The sequence below is a fragment of the Euprymna scolopes genome, chromosome 32 (assembly GCF_053919585.1).
Source record: "Euprymna scolopes isolate OS-2025 chromosome 32, ASM5391958v1, whole genome shotgun sequence".
Lineage (NCBI taxonomy): Eukaryota > Metazoa > Mollusca > Cephalopoda > Sepiida > Sepiolidae > Euprymna > Euprymna scolopes.
Window position 1 is genome coordinate 3,195,001 of NC_136513.1, and position 22,500 is coordinate 3,217,500.

The following is a 22,500-nucleotide window of genomic DNA, read 5'->3' on the forward strand; positions in this document are numbered from 1 at the left end:
CGATGTTTTAACGTAGTTTTACATCGGAAGATGTCACTAGTGAACGTGACTATTGAATTATCCAAGCTGAACCCTAACGGAAACTACGTTTACATATCCAGCAATTACTAGTACAGTTTGCAACAATACATTACCATGTAACTGTATATATATATATATATATATATATATATATATATATATATATATATATATATATATATATATATATAGTTACACTGAAATGCATTGCTGCAATTTGCAACAGTAATTACTGGAAACGTAAACTCCTGTCCGGGTGAAAAATTTCCTAAAAAAAGACTGCATTATTCAATACTAAGAAATAAAATGCAGAAGGATAATTAAAGTTATTGTTCAAGTAACTGCTGTCACATTTCATGGTATGGTTTATCCTCCTCCTGCTACATTTGCTTAAATAAACCTGAATTATTGTTTATCAAATAGTCGTGTTTTTATTTTTCACTTAATCAGCGATATTGTGATTCTATTGTTGACTCTCGCCTCATATGTTGAACAGAAAAAAGAAAATAGAAAATATATAAAATAAAATAAAAAATAATAAATATTAAAATAAAAAAAATAATAAATAACAAAATAAATATAGAATAAGGTTTCTTAGTATGCAATAGGCATTAATCTAATTCTTAACGGACATGAACGAGAATCAAAGGTAGAGTTTAAATCAGGGTATGATAAATGGCAGTAACAAAACGGCCAAAAAAGTTTGGTTTGTGAGTACTTCAGAATCAACAAAAGTTTAATTACTTTGTTGGGCGACTAGAGGTTGTTTCTGTCAATGAAGTTTTACGGTGTTTTTAACGCCAATAGAAACGATGTACAGACGAAAAAGTCCAGTTCACCATAGTAAGTGTTCAGTTAAGCGCTTAACGGCAGTTTGTCCAAACGACAGTAAGAGTTTGGACACAGTTAAGATGGATCGTATTTAGCCCAGATTGGGAGCTCTTTAACAGACAGATAAAATGATAAACTAAATGAAGTAATGGCCACGACATTAGATATAAACGAACGTGCAGAGAGTCAATGATGCGACAAAACCCCAGAATTCACCTAACATAAAGCACCAGAGATTTTTATGTGTGTGTTATTTGATTTTTATGCTTGTGTTATTTGATTTTTATATTGTGTTATTTGATATTTATGCTTATGTTATTTGATTTTTATGCTTATGTTATTTGATTTTTATTCTTGTGTTATTTGATTTTTATTCTTGTATTATTTGATTTTTATGCTTATGTTATTTGATTTTTATGCTTGTGTTATTTGATTTTTATACTTGTGTTATTTGATATTTATACTTGTGTTATTTTAGTTTTATACTTGTGTTATTTGAGTTTTATGCTTGTGTTATTTGATTTTTATAATGGTGTTATTTGAGTTTTATGCTTGTGTTATTTGATTTTTATGCTTGTGTTATTTGAGTTTTACGCTTGTGTTATTTGAGTTTTATGCTTGTGTTATTTGATTTTTATACTTGTGTTATTTGAGTTTTATGCTTGTGTTATTTGATTTTTTATGCTTGTGTTATTTGATTTTTACGCTTGTGTTATTTGAGTGTTATTCTTGTGTTATTTGATTTTTATACTTTTTTTTTACAAGGGTGTCACCACTTATCAAGGCCCAGAGGCCACTCAAGGATAAGGGTTAATAAGTATACATTAGTCATTGTGATTTTAGCATAGTAAACAGTGGGAATTTTGAAACTTGGATTACTTAGGGGGACGATTCAATTAGAACTTGTTCACATTGGACTTTTTCTTTTTTTTTTTCATAGGTATCAACTCATTTTCAAGGTCAAAGAGGCAACTCAAGGATAAGGGTTAAAGAATGTACAGTAGAAATTGGACAATATAATAATCATTAGTAATGAAAATTTGTTAAATTTGATAACTTATATGGAATGGCTCATCAAGAACTTATTTACGTTAGACTTGAAGACAACCATATTGTAGTCAGCCGGAAAGCAGGAAAACGGAAGACAATTCCACAGGCGTGCAGTTCTAATAAAAAAGCTTTGTTCATGGAATCTACGTTTAGGTTTAGGCACAGAAAAAGAGTGGGGGGAATTATTGATAGTGTTTACAGCTAGACGAGTGTTTCTTGTGAAAGTTTGGCGAGGGGGGACCATAGATTGAAGCTCAGTCGAACACTTTCCATGAAAATAACGATACATCAGAGACAAACTCGCAACATCTCTTCTGTGAGATAGAGGTTGCAAGGAAGAGAAAAGGACATCTCCTACGAGGCTACGAAGTCTATTTTGAACTCTATCAAGGCAGGCCAAGTCCTTTCTAGCAGCTCCTGCCCAGATGTGGCAACAGTATTCCATCCTTGGACGTACCTGGCTCTTATATAGATAGAGAATTGCATCAGCAGTGAGATATCTACTGGATCGATAGAAAGATCCCACCATTTTTCCAGCGACCTTGGCAACAGATTTGATGTACGTGTTCCATTTAAGATCAGGAGTAATGGTCAATCCAAGAAGCTTGTCAAAACTTGAGGCCTCTTGAAGACGAGAGCCATTCATTTCAATTGATGCCAGATGTGGATCAGAATGTTGATGATGTAAAGAGAGGAGCTTGGTTTTAGATGCATTAAAAGTAACCAGCCACTCCTTTCCCCATTGTACTACATGCTCAAGATCAGAGGAGAGAGAATTGGAGAGAACTTGGTCGTTTACTGTCTTAGATGTACTACCATAAATGGTAGTGTCGTCAGCATAAATGTCTACAAATGATGTAAGGATGTGATTTGGAAGATCATTAATGTAGATCAGGAAAAGAGTTGGGCCCAGGATGGACCCCTGAGGGACACCGGCATTAATACTGTGGGCTTCTGATTTTTGTCCCTCAACTACTTCTCTTATGAACCTATCAGAAAGAATTGATTTAATAATTGAGAAGACATTTCCAGCTATACCATAGCTAGAGATCTTATGAAGTAAACCTTTATGCCATACCCTATCAAAGGCCTTAGATATGTCAAGAGCAATTGCCCTAGAAAGGTTGCCTCCGTCGAGAGATTTGCTAATCCTTGTGTTATTTGAGTTTTATACTTGTGTTATTTGATTTTTATACTTGTGTTATTTGAGTTTTATACTTGTATTATTTGATTTTTATGCTTATGTTATTTGATTTTTATGCTTGTGTTATTTTAGTTTTATACTTGTGTTATTTGAGTTTTATTCTTGTGTTATTTGATTTTTATGCTTGTGTTATTTGATTTTTATACTTGTGTTATTTGATATTTATACTTGTGTTATTTTAGTTTTATACTTGTGTTATTTGATTTTTATGCTTGTGTTATTTGATTTTTATACTTGTGTTATTTGAGTTTTATGCTTGTGTTATTTGATTTTTATACTTGTGTTATTTGAGTTTTACGCTTGTGTTATTTGAGTTTTATACTTGTGTTATTTGATTTTTATACTTGTGTTATTTGATTTTTATTCTTGTGTTATTTGATTTTTATACTTATGTTATTTGAGTTTTATGCTTGTGTTATTTGAGTTTTATGCTTGTGTTATTTGATTTTTATATTTGTGTTATTTGAGTTTTATACTTGTGTTATTTGAGTTTTATACTTGTGTTATTTGAGTTTTATACTTGTGTTATTTGATTTTTATACTTGTGTTATTTGAGTTTTATGCTTGTGTTGTTTGATTTTGTACTTGTGTTATTTGATTTTTATACTTGTATTATTTGATTTTTATACTTGTGAGCTATATGCTCTGCTCGATGGTTGACAATGCGTAAAAGAAAAAGACATGGCTATAAAAGATAAGGAGATGAATGAAAACTCCACATCACACCACGGTCAGATCGCGAGCCGTCGGTTGGGCCACGTAGTATCACAATATTAGCTTTCAACTAGACAATTCAGATAATATGAACGCAAACCAATTACGGATAGCTATTATACCTATCATACACATATATTTGCATGCATAGAATGATGTAAGCAAATGAAGATTAATTTTATGTTTAAAAAATAAATAAGAATTAATAATTTCTATTTTTTATTATTCGCACTGAACTAGTCAACTTGTTATATTTACGACGATTCCACCGTTCCGGTTGATGTAGGTTGTCCAGGTTTCAGTTACATCAGCTGAAATGCTGTGTATGTAACAATCAAGCAGAGAATAAAACACCAGTACAACCACCGTTATTTGGTTTTCTTAAATACATTTATCCAAGGGAAGTCTCAAAATAAAGAGGAAACGTTGATGTACATATGACTTGGTTTGTTTCTTTTTTGTCTCTCTCTCTCTCTCTCTCTATCTCTCCCTCTCCCTCTCTCACTCTCTCTCTCTATATATATATATAGAGAGAGAGAAAGAGACAGAGATCTATAGCCTGACGTATATCTGTATATATATATATATATATATATGTATATATATATATATATATACAGCCTGACGATTTCTCATGAGAATTAAACGCGGAATATTCGGTGTAGCTTAATTGCCATATATATTTTCATAACTTACTATATATATATATATATATATATATATATAACTACTTAATTTATTCACATAAAATTAATATACGAAAGTGTAGATTTATGCGTAAACTTTAAGTAGTTACTTAAAAAGTGCTCAATACGTAGGTAGAGCTACTTAGTAATTTATAAAAAATATATAAATTTTATAAATTACTATATATATATATATATATATATATATATATATGTATATATATATATATATACTTCAGAATAATTTTATTTAACTATCAGTTGGTATGGAAACCTGTGATTATAAGATTTATAAGATATTACTGGCAGTAATATTCTATAAGTATTATCCTAACTAAATAAGAATTGCTCGATCTGCAAGATAGAGCAAATAAATTAGATTGTGATTCAATGACTTGCAAAAACCCCTTATTGAAATGTAGTGTTTAAGTTTCATATCAAAGATTTTTATTATTCTAAGCAAGACAAAGAATACTTTAGAAAATTAATCTCCTTAACCTATAGGGTTTCTATGTCTTCCATCTCATCAGAGGAGAGAAAGTATTAGCAAATACTTATAAAGGTATGTACCCTAATTGTTAAAGTCAGTGAGACATGGAAAGTCAAAATCAAAATAATTAATTAGTCAGAAGTTCTGTAGCAAGAGGATTTGAAGAAAAGGATATGAAAATTGCAGATCCAGATTGCGTGGTAAAATCCATAGTGAACGTTCTTTAAAGCAGTTGGGTAATAAGATCCAAGTTGCATATTGGGAAATCTGCATAGCTGAGTAGATATCCGAGTCGGGCAAGTTATTGTTCATGGGTCCAGCGAAAATAATGCAAACGATACGGTACACACACCCACCATGCTGGTGGAAGCCTTATCATTAGAAGTCTATATTATTATTAGTGGGGTGAGGTTTTAGATGTAGGGAGAGGAGGTAATGGTAAAAGGTAAGAAGTGGGGTGAACACATCTCTATATATACATACACACGCACACATATATATATGCATACACATACACACACACACACATATATATATATATATATATATATATATATATATGTATATATATATATATATATATATATATATATATATATATATATATATATATAATTACATAGAAGAAGAGTTATCTCTTTAAATAAAGTTCAAAGACCCATAAAAAAAGATTGCCCGGTCGCTTAATTGAGGTCAGGTTGTGTACTGGATATAGAGATAGGACCGAGAAAGACAGGGGAATAAGAAGAAACATAGGGATAAGAATAAAAATACAAATAAAAAGAAAGAGGCCAAAACGCAAATGGAATAATGCGTTTTTTTCAAAATTTATACTAGCTTCATCTGAATTTCCTTTGTCAGTTTTAATCGAATTAGCCCAGGCAACTCAACTTATATCTATTTTGGCATAAGGTGCTATTGTTGTTAATTTAATACGCATTTATAGTTTCTTTTCAAACGGAGGATTGATATAAAGGTTTAGAACATACTAATGTTTATGAATGAATTGTAAACCCAGGGCTAAGCGTATTAATAGAACGTTTTATTTTCATTTGATAATCCTAACGGTAATAGACTGATGTTAAATAAAAATTTTTAAAAAATAAAAATAATAAAAAACTAATAATACCTTACTGAAAAGTGTCTAAAGAACGGTAATATCAATAACATTATACCATTTAATAATATTTAAATTGGAACATGTTTTCTACACATTTATTTACATACACACATACATATGTATGAACATATATATGTACACACGCATGTACACATTCATGCGCGCATATATATATATATATATATGTATATATATAACCGTACACATACACATACACGAAAGTACACACGGTTACACAATATATCCATACTTACACACCCATATATACCCACATATACACTCATATATACAAAAGTATAGATTTAGACATAAAGAAAGTATACCAATAATCACACTATTAATTATAATAATCATCAGTGTAGGTAACATAACTACAATTATCATAAAAACATTTTTAGCCCCTACACTGCTAATTAACATTAAGAATCTGAGAAGAGTAGGGCTGTGTTACTATGGCTATAGAATTGAATTACTTTAATAACAACAGGGATGACACATCATTGAGTACTGTGACGTAATCAATCATTGGGGAGCTTTAGATTCCCCCAGGAGCCCGAGGGGCCGAATAACTACGCGGAAATAGATAATCGTTCCCGGGTAACGGCAGATAACCCGAGAATTTAAAATAGAGAATATGAATATATATTTTTTATTTCATGTCAAAATAGATATTGTTTGAAACCAGAGAAATATAATTTGCAGTTAAAATTGATGACAGGAAACTTGGAGCGTAATATTGTCTGGCCTTGGTGAACTCAGAGTCAGATGTCAGTGCTGACATGATTACCTTAGAGGTTATGGGAATTAGTATGTCTGTAGATCTCAGATCCCAGATTCGGGAATTGTACACACACAAATATCTGGGATTTTGCGATATCGTGGCGAAATCTGATTGTCGTGGGAAACTTCCACCCCATCCACATACCTCACTATATATACTACTGTCACACGAAAATTAGTAAGTTTTCCAGTTTAGTTTCGAAGAGTTTCTGAAAGAGTTGTGCGCGAAATTCGAGATAACCCGCCGTTCCCTGGAGCCGTGACTCCTCTTCCTCCTTATCCACCCATCTGATGCTGTCTGTGAAGAGAGTTTTAAAACTTTGAAAACTGATTAAGAACTGAACGATATTTATAAAAAATATTTGTACATAAATTTGTGAAATTAATTCTGTAGAATAGAATTTCACGAGTCTGTTTTCTTCCTGGCTACGGCTTCGATATTCGCTTTCAGCATACAGGATTTAATGTAACAACCCTCAGAGAAGGACCAGACGATACGAGCCGAAAGTTCCAGATAAACAGACGTCCTAGCTAACCTTCATCAGTGAGGGGTTACTATATAGTTCTTTCTTATTTATATGTGCGAAATTATAAACTCTTTAATTAGGAAGCTACATGTTTTTGGAAATACTATTCTAATAAGATCTCAGAGTGCAAATTACGTGTACGAAATTAAAGTGTAATATGTTAATGTGTGTATAGTGAGTTCCTACTTAACATGTACATCAATAATAAGAGAAAGTTATTATATGGATTAGAAGAGATTATTAAGAACCTATCTTTAGAAAGTGAACATATTTTTATTAGCAAAGTTTTAGTTTACATTTTAGTAAAAAACGATGCGTATTTAGTATTATGTGTTTACCCATTTACATTTATACAGAGAGTGTATGTTATTTTATTTTAAGATGTATGCATTTAAATTTTTTCTTGTGCTAAAATCTTGACGCTAATTCATTCTTGGTATTTATTATGGGTTTGTTAAAGGTGATGATGTTAACTGCTTCAGATATACAAATATTGCAAAATTTGTCCCCTGGTGCATATGATCTTGATTTATTCAGTATGCTCCATTTAATCGAATAGGGAATTTTTTGTCCTCAAGGCTATTGATTAATTTGGTTAAGGGTGTACTATTATTATCATTGTTTTGAGATCTTTCATTTCTGAAGAAATGTAGGTGGTTTGAGATTCTTTTATTAAGTTTGATGATACACCTATATACGTGAATTTTTTTCCTTGTTTTATTATTGTTTATTTGTTCATCAGTCCCATTGCTAGTGAGTCTTATATTGGGGGGGGGGCTGAGTAAAGAAGGGACCTGAAGATTCATAGCTCGGGTACTGGTTAATCCTATTCTGGTCTTCACTGGGAATTATATTATTGGATACGTTAGATTGTTTCAGTTGTTATTCTTAGAGCCCTAATGTTTTCCTGTGTATGCTTGCGTCCTGAGTGCTTCGACTATATTAATTTTTTCCCTCATTTGATTGGTTGTTTGCATGTTTTGGTAATTGTGTGACTGTGTAGGCGTATACCACGTCTTTGTGTATGCCATCGTTAATAAGAGAACATTTATTTTTATTTTGGCAGTTATATTTGTTACTAGGTATTGGGTCAACTGGTATGTCCAGCGCTTGTTTAATTTTCTTGTTATTTGTCGAAATTATTGTCTGTTATAGATTAGGCATTGTAAAGTATGAATTTTTATAGAGTTTTTGTTTAATATTTTACTATAATTATGAAGGTATTTGAAGGGTTTTTGCACTATTCTAAAAAATTCAATTGGAATGTAAGTTTTTACATTGGAGCTGAAAGGAGGATTGAACCAAATGGTTTTTTACGTCTTGTTTTTCTATTCTTATTAAATTGTTTTTGGTTTGGGTTTATGTAGGGGGCTGTATACTTAATGAGGAGAGTTATATTGTTAGGAACATTTTGGCTTATTTTGTTTTTGATAGTTTTTATTGTCATACTATAGGTAATTACAGAATTTAGTTTTCTCACTAAAGGGCTTTTTTGTTATAACTATGCTTTCTTTATATCCTGAATTCTTTAAAGCATTCTTGTAGAATGTCGATATCTGCTCAAAGGCTTTTTGTCAGCTGATAAATTTAATATTCTTTTGGAGATAGATGGAACTATGACTTATATATATATATATATATATATATATATATATATATATATATATATATGTGTGTGTATGTACGTGTTTGTGTGCATGGAAATACATGTGTAGAAAACCTTTTTCGAATTAAATATTATTAAATGGTATAATGTTTTTGATATTACCGTTCTTTAGACACTTTTCAGTAAGGTATTATTAGTTTTTTTATTATTTTTATTTATTTTTAATTTTTATTTAACATCAGTCTATTACCGTTAGGATTATCAAATGAAAATAAAACGTTCTATTAATACGCTTAGCCTTGTGTTTATAATTCACTCATAAACATTAGTATGTTCTACACCTTTATATTAATCCTCCGTTTGAAGAGAAACTATAAATGCGTATTAAATTAACAACAATAGCACCTTATGCCATAATAGATATAAGTTGAGGTGCCTGGGCTAATTCGATTAAAACTGACAAAGGAAATTCAGATGAAGCTAGTATAAATTTTGAAAAAACGCATTATTCCATTTGCGTTTTGGCCTCTTTCTTTTTATTTGTATTTTTATTCTTATCCCTATGTTCCTTTTTATTCCCCTGTCGTTCTCGGTCCTATCTCTATATCCAGTACACAACCTGACCTCAATTAACCGACCTGTCAAAATTTTTATGGGACTTTGAACTTTATTCAAAGAGATATCTCTTCTTCTGTGTATATGTATATATATGTATATGTGTATGTATTTGTATGTATGTATATATGTGTGCGTGTGTATATATATTTAGTATATGTATGTATATGTGTGTATATATATATTTAGTATATGTATGTATATATGTGTGCGTGTATGTGTGTATATATATTTAGTATATGTATGTATATATGTGTGCGTGTGTATATATATTTAAATATATGTATGTATATATGTGTGCGTGTGTATATATATTTAGATATATATACACATGTGTTCACCCCACTTCTTACCTTTTACCATTACCGCCTCTCCCTACCATCACCCCACTAATAATAATATAGACTTCTAATGATAAGGCTTCCACTAGGCTTTGAATTATTTTCGCTGGACCCATAAACTAATTTATACAAGAACTTGCCCGACTCGGATATCTACTCAGCTATGCAGATTTCCCAATATGCAACTTGGATCTTATTACCCAACTGCTTTAAAAAACGTTCACCATGGATTTTACCACGCAATCTGGATCTGCAATTTTCATATCCTTTTCTTCAAATCCTCTTGCTACAGAACTTCTGACTAATTAATTATTTTGATTTTGACTTTCCATGTCTCACTGACCTTAGCAATAAGGGTACATACTTTTTAAAATATGTGATAATATTTTCTCTCCTCTGATGAGATGGTAGACATCGAAACCCAAAAGGTTAAGGAGATTAATTTTCTAAAGTAGTTTTTGGCTTGCTTAGAATAATAAAACTCTTTGATATGAAACTCAAGCAGTGCATTTCAATTGGGATTTTTTTAGAAATTCATTGAATCACTATTTAATATATATATATATATATATATATATATATATATATATATATATATATATATATATATATATATAATCCAAAGTAAAATTAAGTTTACAAGCCAACATCGTCTGTAAACTTGAATCAAACAATAATATCATTATTTATATAATAGTCCCAACCAAATAAAAACTCAATAAAATAAAAATAGGTAATAGAAGCACGCAATTTAATACTTTAAGTAATTTTGTAAGAATTTATTGCTCGTCAGAATAGTCAAATAAGAAATAATAAAGTTTCCGGAATTCGCGGAGTTTCAAATTAGTGCGTTACTCTGTTAGTGCGTTTTCGAGGAAATATATTAGTAAATGTATATAATAACAAACGGCTTTAGGCAGAGATGCAGTTTATGCCTCGAGGAAAAAATAAGAATCCTGAAGTACCAACACAGTAATCTCCTAAACAAACGAGATGAACTGATGGCCAGATGTAGACATAAATGTAAATTTAAAATAACCAATAACTCTAGATCCGACGAACAGAGAATTCTATAATGGTAAAGACACCGAATCTAACACCACTAGATTAGTTACGATAAACCATCCTACCCCACCCCACTGGCAATTATAGTGTTGTCCGGTATATACTCGATAATAACTACTTTACGATTTGTTGTCCGAAATCTAAGCTAGGCATATATATATATATATATATATATTTTTTTTTTTTTTCACGAAGTACCTGGTTTATCCAAATTACTTATAAATAAATGAGATATCCTTAAGATAATAATTTTTCTCTGCAGATAATACATTAGTTATTAAACTGAGTTAAGTCAAAAAGACCAAATACTAAAACTAGATATTATTAGATTTGATACAAATCAACACAAAAATATAATTATTTTACTTATTTCTTTATGCGTGCATGAGAATAATTTCGTTGTACGGAGTGAATAAAAGTATATATTAACCGAAACTAGATACGTCCTATCGGATTGGGGGCGATCAATATTACAATTTCCCACTTCTTAATCAATTAAGAATTGAAATATTAATTACAACGACCGCTATAATCACCAATAAAATTATGTACATGAAAATATATAAAATATTAAATACATAAGACTCAATTTTTTTAAATTCATAGTATTATATTACGAATACAATATTTAAATGAATTATAAGATAATATTTATTTCTAACTAATTTTTACATAATAACATACAGATAGTTTTAACACTTTATATATAATATTCTTTTTATTTTTATTTTCTTATTTTTATTTATTTATTTATTTATTTATTTTTTTATTAATTTATTTATCTTTTAATAGACCTACTTTCCATGACTCAATTTACTATAGGACGCGTGTACAAACATCCAGTTTATTTCCCTTACTTTTCTCAGAGTTTCTAGACTAATATGACAGTTAACATTAGATCACTGCTTCCTCTTCTTTTCTTCCTCTTTTTTTTCTTCTTTTTTTTTCTTCTTTTTTCCATTACGCGCTGTTCTATTTCTTTCACTATATATCCGTATACTTTCGCCCCTTCTTCCTAGGTTAGTAAACGCGTGTCAAGGCATTTACATGTCAGAACGTACATCTTAGAGGCGTGTGTGTGTGTGTGTGGGTGTAGGTGTATGTGTATGTGTTGCGTGTGTGTGTGTGTGTGTGTGTGTGTGTGTGTGTATCTATGGTTACATCGAGCTGCCGCTTATAAGTGTCTAATCTAATATTTTTATTTATTTTTAATTTTTAATTTTTATTTTTTTTAAATCCCTACCACCCTCTCTATAAATGTATTAAGTGGATTGCTACTACCACCACCTTTGGTTTTTTGAGGGTCGAAGCCCGATCTTTTCTTTTCTTTTTCAGTATCAAAAATGTAATTGTCTGATTTAGATGCTTGAAAATACCATAAGGTTGAAATAAATTATTGCATCGACAATTATGTAATTTCCGTGTTATATTTTTTATATTATATTATATTTTTTATATATATATATATATATATATATATATATATATATATATATATATATATATATATATATATATATATATATATATGGCATAAGTATTATGCCGCATGTTTTCCTTGAACCTTTCTTCAGGTAACGATCATTGTTTTTTTCTTTAAACATTATCTTGATTTTGAGGCATTTCCTAAAATTCAATATTTCCGATGGTCGTGACTTTATTCATGCTGCCCGAGATGAATCTTCTGTTCAATTGAAAATACATTCTTAAAAAGTAGTATATTTTGTTTCTGAAAAAATGAGAAATTATATATTACATTACGATATATGAAGATGAAATTAGTAAACTTATCTTAATATTATCATTAAAAATAGTTCTGAAATTTTGTAGCAGAACGTATGCCTGATAATGTATATAATAAATTTATAACTTAAAATATTGCAGCATTAAGATTTTTTTTTATAAAATTTATAAAATTATATATAAATTCTTAATGCTGCAAAGTTTTAAGTTATAAATTTATTTTTTCTAGAATATCTTGTACTTTTCTTTTCCAGTTTTAACAACTAGTCCTTTACTTTTCCATGTTCAATCTTAACCATATTACTTTTCCAGCTCGCATTTTTCTATTGTAGTAATGTATATAAGTTAATCGACATATATTATTATATATATGCAAATAAATCAACATATAATCCATATAAAAATAAATTGACATAAATTATAATATATATAAATAAATCGACATATAATATATATATACAAATAAATAGACATATATTATTATATCGACATTTATTATTATATGTATAAATACATCTACATATAAGATATATTCAAGTCAATTTATGTATATTATAATATATATGCAAATAAATCCAGATTTACTATAATATTTGCAAATAAATCGACATATAATATATGTATACAAATATATCGACATATGACATATATATGTATATATATATATAAATCGACATATATATATAAATCGACATATATATATATATATATATATATATATATAAATCGACATATAATATATGTATACAAATATATCGACATATGACATATATATGAATATATATATATATAAATCGACATATATATATATATATATATATATATATATGTCGATTTATAATATGTATACCAATTATTAGAAGTATTAGCCGCTCTATATTTTTATAAAGGCGGGATTCTATTAATGTGTACACATAAAGCTTTAGAAAAAAACGATTAGGATAATTTTAAATTGTTGATATTCTCTACTAATTCGGAATATGACTTTAATGTTCCTATTTACTTGCTTACCTACAAGGGCAGAGTTAGACACAATGTCAGTTTTTAATGTGGGGAACAGATACTATAGTGTGATCTTGACCCGAAGATCATAGAAGACGTCACATGTTCCTATATACTTGCCTCCCCATACTGACAGAGTTAGACACAAGGCCATTTTTAATGTGGGTAAACTCCACCCGAGAGCCACATATCGCATCACATGTTGACTTTAATATTATTTTTTTTTAATGTTTTTTTTTTATCAAGAATCACGGTATCTTTCATTAGCTTTACAATAGTAAGGAAACTTTATTTTAAAAAATGTCCTTTTTACACGTTTAGAATGCAATCCATTATTTATCTGTGAAGAATGCAATCCACTATCTATCTGTGAAGCTTAGTTAAACATATATAAGAAATAAAGTGAACAAATTATAATGTACTGAATCCTTCTAAGTAGAAATCCGCGGTTACTTGTCAAGTTTATTCAAATTAAAACAAATTATTTGTTTTATATCCAGTATTAATATGACTTATATGACTGAAATGAGTTGATAGTTGGATTAGTATATAAACTAACAATAATTAAATGCTAAACATTGTTGATAAAACGTACGTCGATTAAAGTGCTAATGCTTCAGATGTAGACTTTGTCTGATGAACACAAAATGATAAACTGACAATCTCCCATGTGCTGTTGCTTTGATCTCTACGGCAGATAAAACTTATTTTTGTTAAATAAATTCTAATTTACTGAAATCTATTATCCAAACTCCATTGTTTTCTTTATCAATATTTTTTTCAGAGGAGGAAATATATCGAACGGTTGTCGATATTTTCGTTGCTGGATCTGAAACTTCCGCTACGGCTCTTCTGTGGATATTCCTATATGTAACCAAATACCAACACATCCAAATTAAATGTCGCGAAGAGATATCAAAAGTAAGTTGCGAGTAAAGAAAGCAAATATTTCTTTGATGTCCACAATGATTTATATATGTCCATATTCATAATCTTCTATTTGTATACACGTGGGGTTAAATCCATCCGCGCCACTGTTTCTAGCTTCCTCGAAATTACATTTTTAGATTCACGTTCTGTAACTAAAATTATCATGTCTGAAAAAAAAGCGTTCTTATACATACCTTACTGTAAATAGACTGTTTTGTGACTGAACTGTTAACAGAATAGAATTCAATTAAATTTTATATAATTTATCTTTTGTTTTATTAAGAATAAAATTTCACGCATTATCTGGAATTTGTTTTGAAGCATGAATCTCTAATAGGTGAAACTATCAAATATTCATTATGTAAATAAAATTATTTCGAATTAATTAAACACTTATCTTCGAAGAGAGGAAGTTTTGTAGAATATTTACTGAAATACTTAATAAATAGTAGTGCAGAAATCTCGAAAAAGAATAGAAAAGATAATGATTATCTTTGTTAGTCATAACATTGTCATTTACGCTTCGTTATTTCGTATCAATTTATTCACTAAAAGCTTATCAACTTATTTAACTTTAGGAACAAGATTATTGCTGCCGAAACTTTGTTACGTAGTATAATTAGATCTGGTGATCGCACATTCAATATGGCACTTGTTTGCCGTTACATCAATATCACTTAGTATTCTTTCTACAAGACAACATTTTAAATAATAATTTTCGATAAAAACTTACTGGAACTTTTAAATGTGGCAGATTTTTCCGACAACATATATATAATGCTTATTTTTATTGTTCAATTATATCTGCGCTTTGAGAGTTAAAACAATAATGTAGACTTCTAGTTAACCATCTTTTATAGATGGTAAAGCACGTCATTAAGCAAGGCTGATGTCTATCAATACGCTCATCCTAGCATGTACATTCATTCCCATATTATGCATTAATTAAATATAGAATTTTGGTAGTAGCTTGTGCTATTTCTACCACGCAATCACTTGTGCTATTTCCACCACGCAATCAAGGCTGTGACCTACTTTATTCTCGCCAGTAACTGTACGTGTTATTAACTATCGAATGCTTTTTTGTAACAATAGAAGTATTGTGAGTAAATTAAAGTGTAAACCGAGAAATTTAAGAAAAATTATTGCGTATGAACATTAATTTGAAGATAAACAATACCATAGATTATTGTATCATGATTAAATAAAAAATGTCTGCCGGGAAATAAACTTTTTCAAATATTGCAAAACGAATAGACCCAGGTTTATTTGGTCTAAATCTCAATTATAAAGCATTGAATTTTCTAATCAGTTGCTGTTAACAGTATAACAATCTAATTAATATAAATTGTTTATCAATACGATTTTTAGTCCTAATTATTTACTTGCAATACATTATGGCAATCATGCAATATTCGTATGATAAGTTGTAAATTGAAGATTTGATAATTATGTATCATCATCAGTAAAGAATGTTATTTCATTCTTCTAAGTCTTTAACGGCATTAATCACATGAAATATGTAGAATCAACTTCTTAATATCATCTGTGTTTTATAATTTAGGCGAGATGTTCATTAAGAGTGGTGTGTTATAATAAATACTCATAAAATATATCTCTATTAAATACGTATGTTTTCATTAGATTTATATTTTATTTAAATATATCTTAAATATATTGAATATGAATGTGTATTACAATGAAATATCAAAACGACTAATTGACAGATACCTCAAGACCAAAGAGTCGAACGAGATGGAACAAAGAAAGCAGGGAATAGATCAGACAATTCAGACGGACACATACCATTGTGACATTTGTGTAAAGATTGGGAGTTAAACGACACATCTGCGAGAGAGAGGTTGCTGTGAAGAAGGAAGCGTGGAGCTAATCAAATTAAAGATATGTTTCTGCAATTTATCAAGAACTTTGAAATGGGACACAGATTCACCAGTCTAAATATGACAACAGTGCTCCATGATGCCTTCACTGTAGATTTGTAGAGATAGAAAAAGTGTTTAGAGCGATAGAAAGAACCGGTTTCATGAAAAATAAGAAAAAGCAATTGATTTAATAAATGATATCTAAATAATTGATGAAACAGAAAGGCTAAAATGTTTAGAGAATATTCAGAAAGCCACCCATAATAATATCAAGGGGAAAATTGATCTACTTTCGATTGAAGAGCAATAATTGAGTCTTACCAGGATTAAATGAAACAAGCCATTTATTACACTAATCTATAATAGAACACAAATCAATTTCTACAGTAATTGCATTTTCAACTGAGAAAGATGGGCAAGGAGGAATACCAGAATATAGTGTGGTGTCATACGCATAAATATTAATTTTCTTAATAATATTCACTGGAAGGTCATTCACATAAAGAAGAAACAGTGTTGGACCTAGAATATAGCTCTGAGGAACATGTGCGTTGATATGAAAAGAACAGGAAGATACTACAACAAGATTTACTCACAAGCTTCGATCAGAAAGGCAAAACAATGAACTTTAACACCAATACCATAAGATTTTGTCGAACGCCTTTGAAATGTCAAGTGCTTTGTCTCACCGAATTATTCATAAACGAGCAGATCAGTTCAGTTACAACAGTTAATAGATCAGCCGTTGACGGAAAACCAAGAAATCAAACTGAACATGAATAAAAAGGCCCAGACATTCCAGAAAATGTACAAGTTTGCTGTTTATCAATCTCTCAAAAACCTTGTTTATAACAGACAGAAGACTAAAAGGTCGATATTTAGTTGGTTCAGATCGATCACCAGTAATAATAGGGATAAAAAATGGCTCTTTCCAACAAGAAAAAGGACGGCATTTTAATATGTGCGTAATTTTTCCATTGCGTCGTTTCCTCAGACTAATGTTTAAATAGTATTTTGCTGGGTGTAACGTCGAGGTTTGAATTAGTATTTCCGTTGACCTGTGATACTTAAGATGTTATATCTTCATTGCTCAGATTCAATGAGTGTATCTTAAGTCTGTTTGTTCTTTCCATTATAAGGTTTTGTTTACCGGTGACAATACTAGATTATAGAGTAAAAATAATTACAGTAGCTAAGACCGTGCAATTTTTGTGGACATAACTTAAGATTAGCGAGAGAGTAATAACACTCGCTATGTATAGAAAAGTTATAAAACAGAGAGATAATGGATCTTATGAATGTTTACGTTGTCATAATTAATTTAAATTTTTCAGGTGACCGAAATGAATCGAATGGTCAATATGGGAGATAGACAAGCCATGCCTTACGTCTGTGCCACTATCCATGAAGCACAAAGAATTGCTACCGCCGGTAAGTAAATAGCAAAGATTATGAAGAGCGTTTTTCATTCGAGTTGTAACAACACAACACATTAACACAATTTTATTGATCATTCTATTTTACGTGTTAATAAAAGATTAATGGAAATAAAACAGTGTAAGAAACAGTATAAGTCCACGAGTATGGACGGAAACGAAAAGGCTAGGATCACCACGTGATGTTAAGTGTATGTGACGTTATTAGGGACAAGAAAAGTGTTAAATATGAAGAAATGATTAATGTCCTCTAGGTAAGAAATAAAAAAAAACGAGTACCGTACACTTGTGTCGAAGGCAGGATTATATCTGTATGCGAGTGTGTTATAGTAATCCACTTGTGTGCGGCTATAGTATCCATGAGGAGTCCGTAGTGCTTTTTAATGAAAAAAGGCCAGACAGCCAGAGGAGATTTTTGTTATATCCGAAGAAGGCAGATTGGTGTTCAAAGAAGTGCAGCGGTATGAATCAGGTCGCTTGTGCTTTCTAGCCTGGGAATTGACTTTATTGTGGTTAGAAGCAAGAAAGAGAAGTCTTACCGTGGGTGCTCAGCTAGTGAGTACAGGCGAAGAAAAGGAAGAACAAACATGGCGGCCAGCATTTTTATTTCGTCCGTTCTCGTATAATCTCCTGTGTGCGTGAAGATGGAACCTATAAACGATGTTCATTTCTGGGTGCTGGGAGATGATTCCCGGCCAGCCAATAGAGAAGAGACAGAGGACTGTAGCGATAATCTTTCTTGAAATTCCGTTTGTGTATTTGAGGTGAACCCCCCCCCATTTTACGTCAAGCTATTTCGGCGATGGCCAACGCAGGTTTAAGCAATATGATTAAGCCTTTTAATGGCGACGGTGGTGTGGTGGCGTGGCTTAAAAAAGTGGACCTTGTAGCAAGGATTCAGAAGCTGGATGATGTGGCCGCAGTAATACCACTGTTTCTGGAAGGGGACGCACTGGCCCTATATTTGGAGCTCAGCGAGCGGGAACAGGGTTATGCAGACGCCATCAAGGGTCGACTGATCGAAGCTTTTGCAGAGGGGCCTTTCGAGGCCTTTAATAAGTTGAAAGAGAAGAGGTGGACTGGTGAATCTGTGGATGTCTATGCGAATGAGATAAGGAGATTGGTTGAGTTGTCGGGCATCAGAGGACATGCCACGAGTCACGTAGTCAAGATGACTTTTGTTACCGGGTTCCCGGAAGAAATATCGAAAAGGTTGCAGCAGGTACCGGGGGTGGAGACGCTGGATGTGAGTGAGCTGCTTAGAACTGCGAAAATTTTAGTGAGCACCTAGCCCACGGAGCCTGGAGGAACGACAGCAACGGTACAGCAGGATGTGGGCAGGAATCTGCCAAACCCGGGGATCGCATGTTTCGAATGCGGGGGACCACACATGAGAAGAGACTGCAGGAAGTTCTTGCAACGGACAGTGTGTAACAAATGCAATCGAAGAGGCCATTTAGCGGTAAAATGCACAAGTTCGGGAAACTGGCGAGGGGAGGCCGACGCGCCAGCGGCCGCCCCGATTCGAGAATAGAGGCGCACCCGCAGCAAATGCCCAAACAGAAGATTGCGGTGGAAGGACGGGAAATTATGGCCCTGATTGACACTGGCTGCACCACTACCATGGTGCACACTACCCTGGTCGGAAGATGGAAAGGGAAGGATGAAGTAGTGGCATTCGATGGGTCGCGAGTGAAGTGTCGAGGGAAGAAGACCGTCACTATTGATATTGCTGAACGTCGGATGAGGGTCTATGCAATTGTCACTGATCGCCTGGTGCCTGGCGTCCAAGCCATCATTGGAATGGATGTTATATGCCGCCTTGGAGGTGTTACCATCACATGTGACAATGTGAGGTTCGGACTAGCTGAGTGCGCGGTGACGGAGAACGCCCCCAGAGGGATCAACAAGGCCGGGGAGGAAAGAAAATTGTCGATCAAAGATCAGGACTTCCGAGCCGAATTCGACGGAGAGCGGTGGACGGTGGAGTGGGCATGGAAACATCAAGCGCCATCGCTGACAAACAGGGTGGCGTGCTACACAAATTCGCTTAGAGGAGGGGCGAGAAAGGAGTTTGAGCAGGAAGTCGACCGATGGATTGAGGAAGGGATACTGATGCCTTGGACGGATGATGTGGAGTCGGGCATTTTGCCGTTGATGGCCGTTCTGCAAACAAATAAAGGGAAAGTAAGACCGGTCCTGCATTTCCGAGAGCTGAACGGCCATGTTAAGTGCCATACGGGAGGCGACACCGTAGATGTGTGCAGTGAGACCATAAGGGAATGGAGGCAGATGAATGGGGCATCTACATTGGTAGATCTAAAATCTGCCTATTTGCAACTCCATGTTGCCAAGAAGCTCTGGAAATATCAGTTAGTCAAGTACAAAGGCAAAACCTACTGCCTTACACGAGTAGGGTTCGGGTTAAATTCGGCACCCAAGATTATGTCAACTATCCTCAGGAAGATTCTGGAGACAATGGGAAAGGGAGATGGGGTAGTGAGCTCATACATAGACGACATTCTGGTGAATGAAACTGTGGTAACTGCCAAGGAGGTGGTAGCTCATTTGAAGAAATTCGGGTTGGTCGCCAAAGAGCCGGAAAAATTAGACGGAGGGGCTGCTTTGGGCCTAAAACTGAAACGAGGTGCGTTAGGCGGCCTAGAGTTTCGCAGGGGAAACGAAATCCCACAACTGAAGCAGGAGCTCAACAGACGTGAACTTTTTTCCATATGCGGAAAGTTGATCGGACATTACCCCATTGCTAGCTGGCTTAGACCAGCATGCAGCTACATAAAGCGACACGCCGAAGGACAAGGATGGAATGATAAGATGGGAGAAAGAACGGTCGCCATGATGGAAGAGCTCCTGAAAGAAGCAGAACGGCAAGACCCAGTCCGGGGAACCTGGAACATACCGCGAACATTGGATGGAGTCGTGTGGTGCGATGCGAGCAGCATTGCAACAGGGGTCGTTTTGGAAATTGGAGGAGTAGTTGCAGAAGATGCAGCCTGGTTGAGGAAAAAGAATGACGTCAGCCACATCAATGTGGCGGAATTAGACGCGACAATAAAAGGAGTCAATCTGGCCTTGAAATGGGGACTACGTGACATCTGCATCAAAACAGACTCCGCCACGGTGTTTGCTTGGCTAAAGTCTCTCATTTCAAGCGAAAAAAGGATAAAAACGAGAGGTACTGCTGAGATGTTAGTGAAGCGCAGGCTTGGGATGCTGGCTGAGCTGATGCAAGAGTTTTGTTTGAAGCTTCGCGTAGACATGGTGGCTTCTGAAAAGAACCGAGCAGATGCTCTCACAAGAGTGAAGAAGAGTTGGCTGTTGCCAAAGAAAGATGTTGTTGCTGCATCGGATCTAGATGATGTTGGTGTGCGAGAACTGCACAATTTGCACCATATGGGGGTAGAGAGGACTTGGTACTTAGTGAAAAAAGTCGACCCAAAAATCACCAAGGAGCAGGTGAGGCAAGTGGTCAGGACATGCGACAGATGTCAGTCGATTGATCCTGCTCCAAGCACACATGAAGCTGGCCAATTGGAGGTGAGTGGGACCTGGGAGAGACTGGCATGCGATGTCACCCATTACAGGGGTGGACTTTACCTTACCATGATTGACTGTGGGCCCGGGCGATTTGCCCTATGGAAGAAGCTACATGGAGGAACAGGCAATGAAATAGCGGCAATCTTTGATGAGGTGTTTTTGTAGCGAGGCCCCGTGGAAGAGTTGTTAACCGACAACGGGACTGCGTTCAAGTCAGTAGCAGTGACAGAAGTACTGAAGAAATGGAAGATCCAACAATTTTTCAGAGCTGCCTACAGACCTAGTGGCAACGGGATCGTAGAGAGAAACCACCGCACAATAAAGGCAGTTGCGGAAAGAGGAGGCACCTCACCTGAGCAAGCCGTCTTCTGGTATAACATGTCGCCTAAACTGGGACAAGTACCAGAGACGGTCCCGCAACTGTCAATATTTGCATATTCCTGGAGGCATCCCAGGGTTGAGCCGGCAAGCCGAGAAGTAGAGGCCACAGGGACAATTAAACTCGGGGATGAGGTATGGGTGAAGCCACCGGGGGCGCGCTGCACCACACAATGGAGTAGGGGTCGCGTGACTGGGAGGAACACTAGTAACAACATTGTGGTGGGAGGAGTCCCGAGGCACATTCTTGACGTCAGACCAGTTGAGGGCGAAGCAGTGGAGGGGAGTGTGCAGCAACAGGAGGAGGACGAGACACCTCAGAGGCCAAGTAGAGAGAGGCGACCGCCACAGTGGATGAGAGACTATGAAATGTGATCTTGAGATCAGGGAGGCATGTGGTTAGAAGCAAGAAAGAGAAGTCTTACCGTGGGTGCTCAGCGAGTGAGTACAGGCGAAGAAAAGGAAGAACAAACATGGCGGCCAACATTTTTATTTCGCCCGTTCTCGTATAATCTCGTGTGTG

At 33.7% G+C, this 22,500-nt stretch overlaps 1 protein-coding gene across 1 annotated transcript in view; it reads left to right on the forward strand.

The window, feature by feature from the left end:
• LOC145256187 (cytochrome P450 2U1-like) overlaps positions 1-22,500 on the forward strand; it is a 52,512-nt gene that overhangs the window by 11,967 nt on the left and 18,045 nt on the right. Inside the window, exons 4-5 of the mRNA XM_080114775.1 lie at positions 14,580-14,716; positions 17,943-18,039. Of these exons, the coding sequence (XP_079970901.1) occupies positions 14,580-14,716; positions 17,943-18,039 (234 nt within the window). The remainder of the gene's footprint in view (positions 1-14,579; positions 14,717-17,942; positions 18,040-22,500) is intronic.